Genomic DNA, 8,771 nt, shown 5'->3' on the forward strand with positions numbered 1-8,771 from the left:
CATCCATCCATCTATCCATCCATCCATCTATCCATATACTCATCCATCCATCTACTCGTCCATCCATCCATCCATCCATCCATCCATACATACATACATACATACATAGATACATACATACATACAAACATCCACTTACATGCCTGCCCATCATCCACATATCCAGCCATCCATCTACCTACCCACCCATCCACTCACCCATACACCTACCCCGTTCCCTTGCCCACCAACTTCTCACCCACCCGCCCATCCATTTGCTTGCCCATCCATCTACTGACCAGTTTACATTCCTGCCCACCCACCCTCCTGTTCATCACCCACTCACTGGCCTGACTCCCCCCACCTACTCACCCACCCCTCCATCTACACATCTATCCACTCACTTGAGATTGCCTACCCAGCCACGGGTCCATTCATGCCCTCATAACACTCTGCTGGCTCTGGGATCAGAGCGCTTGGGAAGTGCAGAGTCTGGTGCGATTGCCTCAGCCAGCTCCCATGATACATGGAGGTCAGATCTTAAGGCCGTATGTGGGTGTGAGTGTGCATGGGCCTTTGAGTCACGTGTTTGCCGCATGCTCTGGGCTCGTCTGAACAGAAGAATGAGAGGGACTCCATCCTCAGAATGGAGGAAGTTCCATGGTCTTGCTAGATCAGGACACCAAAGCCACAAATGCCAGCCCTTCCCAGAACTTGCACCTGGCAGCCACTAGAGGGCATGAGAATCCCACTTTGTTTGCAAGCCTGCTCAGGCGAGACCTTCCTGAGGATAGGGGAGGAGGCTGGTCCACCCTTGGCCCTGTCCTACTGATACAACAGCTTCCTCAGAGGACCACGGGGCCTGGCAGAGGACGGGGGAGGCCTCACAGCAACACAGCATGAGACCTGCCTGTCTTCAGTCCTCTGAGTCTCCACCCTGGGGCCACAGGCCATCGTTCCTGTGGAGCAACTTCCCTCCACCTTGGCCTTTGGCCCCAGCTGGGCCTCATTTCAGATCTAGAATGGTGATCACACACCCCTCCATTGCCAAAAGTCAACCCCTGCCTCCTCCAGTCTTTCTTCCTTTGGCTGCTTTTTGCAACCACCACTTCCAGCCTGGATCCCTCACTTACGTCCAGCCTGAGCCTCCACATCCACCCTGTACCCCATATATAGCCTGTGCCACCCACCTCCACTATACGGCACCTTCAGCTTGCACCCCACTTTCAAGGCTCTGCACACAGGCTCTCCTAGTCTCACCCTTCACCTCGTCTTTCCTGTTCTCCTGAGCCCACGTTCCACAGCTCCAGTCCCCTTTATCATCTTCTATGATCCCCAGCCTAGTCTAGGGGCGCTTTCATGACCCCAGCTCCCAGCATGGAATTCCCTACCCTCCATCCAAAGCCCTGTGCTTGCTGGCTTGGTTTTGTCCTTGCCAACCGAGTCTGAGATGTCCAGGAACTCTTTCTCACTCCTCATTCCTATGTCTAGAAAGCTCTGCTCACGTTGGGAGAAACAGACAAGACTAGACTCTCCTAGTAGGGAAGGGCTGAAAGCTTAGAGGTCATGTGACCGTTCCTTGCTATACAGCTAGGGATAGAGAGAGAGAGAGGTCTGAGGGTCATGTCACACAGTATGTGGTCACAAATGAACAGCCAAGAAAAGGCTCTGGAGAGGCAGGCTGAACTCAGAGCAGTGGCTCCAGGAACCCCACCCTGTCTGGCCCCCAGCCTACCTGTGGGGGTTCGTAGGGTACAACCACGCTTTGCCTGCCGGTGACAGGGTCATCCACATACTGGGAGAGGTTGTTGCCTTCCACTCGGATGAGGTGGCTAGCCGGGGCAGACTGTCCTGCCAGGAGGGGACATAGCTTTAGAGAGTGGCACATCCTCCAGCCTGTCACCCCGTACCAGGTGCATGGCAGAGCTGAGACCATAGGGTTTGTCCCTGTGAGAGTCCCAGACGAGGTTCAGAGCTGTACAACCCTCATTCAGGTGGCCTTGAGCCTGGCAGATGCTGTTCCCAGATCTTCTGACCCTGGGGGTGTTGCGGGCTTCTCCAGGAACGCTGCAGGAATGCTTGTTCTATGAGGCTCCCCAGGGTCAGCTGGTCCCTCAGGCTTCTCCCAAGCTACACCCCTGCTGGAACATCAGCCCCTAAGGCTGCGGCCAGCACTGAGGAAATGGACTGGGAGGGATGGGGCGGGGTTCCTGCTCAAAGTTCCCTAGCCCACCAGCCCACTCATTGGCCAGCATCTCTCAGTTGCACTGCTGGCCGGGTTTCCCCTTCAGTTGGGCCCTCAGGCCACTGGCCATGGTGCTGTAGAGGTTGGGGACCCACAGTGGAGAGGGGGTGCTCACCTTCATTGAAGTCCCTGCCAAGCTCGTGGTTGGGGCAGCGCTTAACGATGTCAGTCACGTGCTCTGCCTTCTTGTAGACAGGCATGGCTCTGATGGCCGTGCCTGGGGGTGGCGGCGTGGACACCTTGATCTGGATAGGGCAAGTCTTGGCAATCTGACAATACAACTTCTTCAAAAGTGGGGAGTACTGGGGGAAGAGAAGAGCCAGGTTGAGCTCACAGCCCAGCTCCGCATGCTTGTCTGGGCTGGGCACTTTCCGCGAGACCCCTTTCCCAGGCACCCTGATAAGGCCTGCTCCCATGTGTACCCTCCTTCAGACATCCTTCCTCCAGAACACAGAGATGGCTATGCCTGCTGCCCACTTAGCAACCTGAATCCCAGAGGCTGCAAGTGGTGGGCAAGGGTCAAGGGCAAGAAAGTACAGGAGGACAGTGGGGATCAGTCTCTGTCATGTTTCCCCAGCAGAGCTCTTATGCCCGGCTGCAGAGGTGGATCTGGAGCGTTGAGCTTGCTTGACAAGCCTACAGTTGCATTTTGCTGCCTTGCACAGAAGAAAGGGTAGACGGCTTACGCCTTCCACTCTCTGGGCCAGCACTGCTTTGCAGGGTGACCTGTCACACCGGCACTGTTCCACCAACAAAAGCCACTGAGTCCAGGTAGCCAAGCTCAACAGTTGTGTGCAGCAAAACCCAGTTTCCCCACCCTAGAACCTGACTGGACCTGAGATCATGCCAGGGTGGCAAGGTCATGCTGCCATTCCTCCAACCATCCTGGGGCCCAGGTCACCCATCTAAGGACCAAACTGGCCCTGAGGAGGCCACTTCAGGTATGTCCATTTATGTATATGTTAGCTGACCCTCCCTCGCACTCCTGAAACCCCTGGAGACTCCTCACACCTTCCTCCCCAAGGGGCAGTGGCGGTTTCCAGGCCCTTGGGTTTAGAGGGGATTTTTATGGTGTGCCGCTTCCTCTAAAGTCCCCATTGACTTAGAATTATGAGTTACATCAACCTGGAAAATGTTCACCACGCTCCATTGTGACAGTTAGGGAAACCGAGGCTAGAGATGGAGAGTTGTCACAAAACTGGGAAGAGCCGGCGATGCTCACATACTAAGAGTCTTTCCTTTGCAAAGGACAGTAGGGGATCCTGACCACCCCAATCCTGTAGGCTCAAGGTTTCCCATAAGAGGCTTACCGAAATATCATATACAATGGGCAAATGCAAGGAAGGGGAGGTGGGAAGAGGTACCATGAAGTAGGTCCCTCCCATTCTATTTAAAGAGCAAGAGAGGCTCACTATCAGGACCCTGCAGAAGCCCTGAGGGGTTGTTTTGAAAAGCAGTTGAGAAAGAGTTCTAGTCAAAGCAGCAGCTCAGGGCCACACCAGGGAGGCCAGTTTGACTTCTTGGGGTGACATGAAGTTCACAGTGTGGGGATCCCCAAGCATTAAGTAAATTCATACACAGTGCCAGGCAGACCAGCGGAGTGCCCAGGCCTCTTAGTCACAAATGAAGGCTTCCCAGGAAGGCCCAGGCTCAGACAATTGTGCTTGCTCTCCTGTCGGGGAGGGAGGACCGAGCCAGTCCTGAACTCATAGGGGCTTCACCTGAGGCTAACCAAGTGACTGTTGTTTCCCATTGCGGAGGATAAGAAAATGGGCTCAGGGTTGGGGTGGAACTGGGGTCAAAGTCACCAGGAGCAGCAAAAAGAGGTTCTTAGCCAGCCTTTGAAGTCCCCCGTTCTGGTTCAGGAATGTAGGTTGGATTGCCCTAACCACGGGGCCACCTGTCAGGTTTGCCTACCACTGACTTACCACAAGACCCCCAGATGCCAGCCATGTGGCAGAGTGCCAGCCAGGTCAGACGCCTCGTGTTCCAGCATGGGCGCTCTCACTACCAGGTACAGCTGACGGGCACACGGACCTGGGGGCTCCTACAATCACCTGACTACCCAGAGGTTCCTTCCTCTCCCGTGCTCATGACCTGAGAAGGGTTCATAGACCCACCGGGGCCTGAGCCAGGATGGGCTGAGAGCAGGGCAGGTATGGTGGTGCCTTAGGCTGCATTCCTGGGAAGCCCAAACATGCCTGGCGGGAGGGACCGTGCATTAGGCTCATCTCTGTGCTCCTATCAGGATGGAGCCAGGCTCAGGGCACAGCCCAGCCACGGAGGGAGGCATTAGGGCTCCCTTCAACCACCTACTCCTGAGCAGTGCCTTACCACAGTGCCCAACCATCCCCGGGGACCTGCCCCAGCCCTGCAGGCCACTGTTGCCCCCCCCCATCGCCCTCTGAGGATCTAAGCCCCCAAGCCGTCCGTGCACCGCTACTGCCAAGGTGTGGCCAGAGGTAGCTGAGACCTGACCCTCCTGCTCAGAAGGTGGCTTTTGTACCTATGGGTGCCCTGGGATGGGTGTGAGGTGGCACAGCCCTCCATGGCTTACAATGGGACCCTGGGGGGGGGGGAGGTGATCTGGAGAAAGCTTGGGAACCACTTCAGAGTAGCAGGGCTGGTAAGGGACTAGCCATAGATGCCCCTCCCTGGGGAGGAGCTTAAAGTGCCAGGAGCTGTCCCTGGTACCAAGACAGCGGCTGCCGCATGATAATCTCTCAGAGAAAGAATCACCTGATGTCAAGTCATCTCTGGTGGTGCAAGTGTCTCACCGAGCCAGTGTGGACGGGAAGCCCATGTTCAGGGATGAATCTACAGGAGGTTCCTCTCCCTAGGGCAAGGCAAACACTTCACCTCACTTTTGCGCCCTCAGGTGGCATCGCTATTAGGTCAAAAACAGTGGTTTTTGAGGTGTTGGGGCTCACAAACACTCGCTAGCCCTACACTGGCCACAGGTTAAATCTGTGGATATCTATTTTAGCCAGGAGTAGGGAGTTTCAGGGTGGGGTGCCGAGGCTTCCCCACATCCCGGAAGGCCAGATGGTATAACCAGCGGCCACAGGGAAAGACTCCAGGATACTCAAGACCTGAGACCAGGAGGTCGCCAGTGCTCCCCTTCCTGGGCAGAGTTTGTGGGGTCAGTCCTCAGGGTCAGACTCTGAAGGAAGGGGCAGGAGGGTGGATAGCTCTTTTCCAGAGTGTCACGTGAGAAGGCTTCCTCCCTGCTGCCCTCCTCCTGCCTCTCCATCCCTAGAACCGCTAGATGGATGTGTTTCAACAGATTCCGAGCTGATAAAATCTTATTTATCTTCGGCTGTTGACACAGAGCCGTCCAGACTTGCCTGCGCGGATGCGTGTGTTCCGCGGGGCTTGCAGGAAATACTTTGCCCAACATCGGGGCAGAGCAGACGTCCCTCCCGCTGCACTCCTCTCCTGAACCCTCCTCCTTCTCTCCCTCCCTGCCCCCACCCCAGTCCACTATAGTCCCCGCCTGGCTGGAAGCCCCTAGCCTGGCAGGGCTGGTGCAGGATGGTGGGTGAGAGGGCGGGTGGGGGCGGGCGCGGCACAGGGCTGTTAATTTCCTCGCACCCGCTCCCAGGCAGCTGGGTGCCCGGCACAGGCAGGTTTGGGCAGGAGGACAGTAGGGAGGTGATAATAACTTGTCTGTCATTTTCTCGGGACATGTAGCGTCTTGAAAACCGCAAATACCGTTAACCAGCTTGGGTGAATCTGTTAGGACAGATTCTGAACGAAAGGCGGTGGTGGGGGCTTTATTTTTTTAGTTTTTTTTTTTCATAGCCCACTTTTATATAGTTTGTGTGTGTTTGCACGTGTCTGGACTCTGGACCCCCCTTGAGAATCAGCCCCATGGTCACAGACTTTTACTCTTGCTAGGACAGATCCACAGAGCAGGGCACGGAATCTGGTAAGTTCAGACTGATCTCTTAAATCTGGAGGGACCCAGGTCCACAGCCCCTAAGTTGTGCCTCCCCTCCCTGTTCCCTTTCCCCTCAAGAAAGGCCACTGGGAGAGCCGCAGACCCATGGATCCCATCAGCCGAGAACAGGTCCCGGGCAGCCACTCCGTGGGCGCATCTTAGCCTCGGCTGAGTTCGCTCTCATGATCACTCATGTCCATGATCAATCAGGGGACATCTGAGTCTGGGGTGGGTGCTCACACAGGCTAGGCCTGATAGGACAAGGGTCTACACCTAAGCCCTAGGGAGGGGATGATGCCCAGATGACATCGCTCCGCCTGTGCCAGAACACCTCCATGCCAGGATATAGGCTGAGTGCAGGGAGAGTCCATGTTCTACGAACCCTTCTTCGGAGGACCCAGGCTTCAATGCCTAACCCTGCCAAATGGGCAATAAAGAGGCAGTAGTCATTCCTAAAGAGCTGCAATCTGAGGGAGGGTAGAAGACCCCAGGAGCATCTGAAGCCTGAGTAGGCCATAGTCTAGAAACAAAGACCCATTCCCCTGGGGAGAAGCAGGCCAGGAGCTAGCTGGGGCACCCCTCAGGAGCTGGGCAGCTTGTCCCACCAAACAAACAAGCAGGAGCCATAGGGGTACCCTGGTAGCCTGTACCCTCTTTCACACCAAGACTGTGGAGTCAGAGGGCCCAGGTCATGGGGTTTGGGCCTGCTTAGCCTCTGCATGGCAGAGAACCTTCCAGCAGTTTCCGTCCTAGGCTAAGGAGCTGGGAAGCAGATGGATAGGTACGTGTGAGGGCCCAATAGAGCTGTCTCAGGGGAGAAAGGGAGGGCGATGGTGGAGAATCTGGAAGGAATGCACGGTTGAGCGGTCCACACAGAAACCTGAGGAAGGAAAGGAGCCCTGTCCATGCCATTTCCTGCAAGGCTTCTGGGTCTACTTTGACTTCCTGGGAACTAGAACTTGGCTTCCAAAAGCTGCCGTCTGAGCTGGGGTAGATCGGTAACCAGACCTTGTCATGTTGCATTTGTTCTACATCTCTGGTTCCTGGTAAACAGCTCTCAAAATGCAGAGACTCTTCAAAGCAACAGTGCCTTTTTATGCTAATGACAAGCTGAGGGCTGCTTCCCTGAGTAGCTCCCGGAAAGATCCAGGCGGTATATGCTGCACCCAGCCCCAGCCTTTGGGAAGGAGCAGAGAGCATGAAGGTCAATTGGGTCCCAAATGTCAGGCTCCATAATGAAGCCTCTGCATTAACCCCAAAGGACAGGACTTGGTCAGCTTCTGGACAGCTGGACGTGTGCAGGTGCCTGGATATGGTAGCCAGAGAGGACCAGGAAACTATATCCTTTCTCTACCTTGGCCCACACATTCCTTCCCTATCCCACTGTACCCCGTGTATCTCTTTGTCTCCCTGGGTAACTAGACAAGCATTTTGCAGAGTCCCATGAGCTTCTGGAATAGATGACAGTCCCAAATGGTAGCAGGCAGAAACATTACATAAGGCAGTGGTACCACAGGGGCAGCCTTGGGTTTAGAATCCCTGCCCTGGGGAAGGCATCAGACCTCCAGGAAACCCAGCATCAGAACTGTCTAGAGATGGTGCTGGCTGGTATCCTCTGCTGTGGAGTTGTTGGTTTGCTGGAGGGAGGAGTCTCCACACCTTTGGCCCTTTGTTTCCATCAGACTTGGCAAGTCAGGGGCCTGAAATCAGGGTCTAAACAGACTGGGTAAGTGTAAGAGGGCAATCAGGTGGCCAAGCAGCACACCAGAGCCAAAAGAGACAGGTGACTCTGGGCCAGGGTTATGTTTCTGGGGGAGAGGAAGCTGCCAGGTAGGGGTGTCTCCACTGACATCAAGTCATGGGGTGGAGGGAGGCTCCAGAAGCTGATTGGATGGGTGCAGCTGAACTACGAGCAAATGCTGTGTGGTGCCCCAGCTCCAGAGTGCCACTGTCAGGATTTTCTGAGACTTCCCTAGGAGGTACTGTCACCTACTCCTAGCTTGGATACCTAATCTTATCCCAGGACCAAGGGCGATCTGAGGACCTCAGGAGCAGCGTAGCAGGAAAGTACTTGGAATACATCACGACGGGGTCCTAAGCACCCTAGCTTTATCCTCCCCGTGAGTCCAAACAGGGACCCCCTGTCACCCTTCTTCCTGATCCAGCCAGCAGGAGAGCTGTGCCTTGTGTCTTGGCCATGCACGGGGGCAGCCGGCTGCTGCAAGCAGACCTGCTTGGCCAGTCCTCTGGCCTCCAGTCATCGGCTCAGCGATAAGGGACTCACAGACCTGTCCAGCACAGGATCCCACAGGGAGGGTGGCAACCAGCCTGCTCTGTGCACAGCGTGGAGCCCACGCTGGCTGTCAGTGGCGACGTCCACAGGCAGGATCAATCTCGTCAGCATGAGGATTGCAGGGCATCATAGGACAGTCTGACACAGCCATCTCTACTCCAGCTGTGACCCTTCTAAACACAGACCTTGGCCAGCTCCTCTCAGGACCGGTGACTTTCCATATAGTCTCAGGGGCTAGTGACAGCCAGGAGCCAGGGAAGCAAGCTGAGTGTGTGTGTGTGTGTGTGTGTGTGTGTGTGTGTGTGTGTGTG

At 55.5% G+C, this 8,771-nt stretch overlaps 1 protein-coding gene across 1 annotated transcript in view; it reads right to left on the minus strand.

Annotated features, from left to right (window-relative positions):
• Nucleotides 1-8,771, minus strand: part of Tp73 (tumor protein p73) — a 61,937-nt gene that overhangs the window by 8,665 nt on the left and 44,501 nt on the right. The window contains exons 5-6 of the mRNA XM_005368636.2: nucleotides 2,340-2,526; nucleotides 1,715-1,830 (exon numbers count right to left, since the gene is read on the minus strand). Of these exons, the coding sequence (XP_005368693.1) occupies nucleotides 1,715-1,830; nucleotides 2,340-2,526 (303 nt within the window). The remainder of the gene's footprint in view (nucleotides 1-1,714; nucleotides 1,831-2,339; nucleotides 2,527-8,771) is intronic.

The sequence above is a fragment of the Microtus ochrogaster genome, unplaced genomic scaffold, assembly GCF_000317375.1.
Source record: "Microtus ochrogaster isolate Prairie Vole_2 unplaced genomic scaffold, MicOch1.0 UNK38, whole genome shotgun sequence".
Classification (NCBI taxonomy): domain Eukaryota; kingdom Metazoa; phylum Chordata; class Mammalia; order Rodentia; family Cricetidae; genus Microtus; species Microtus ochrogaster.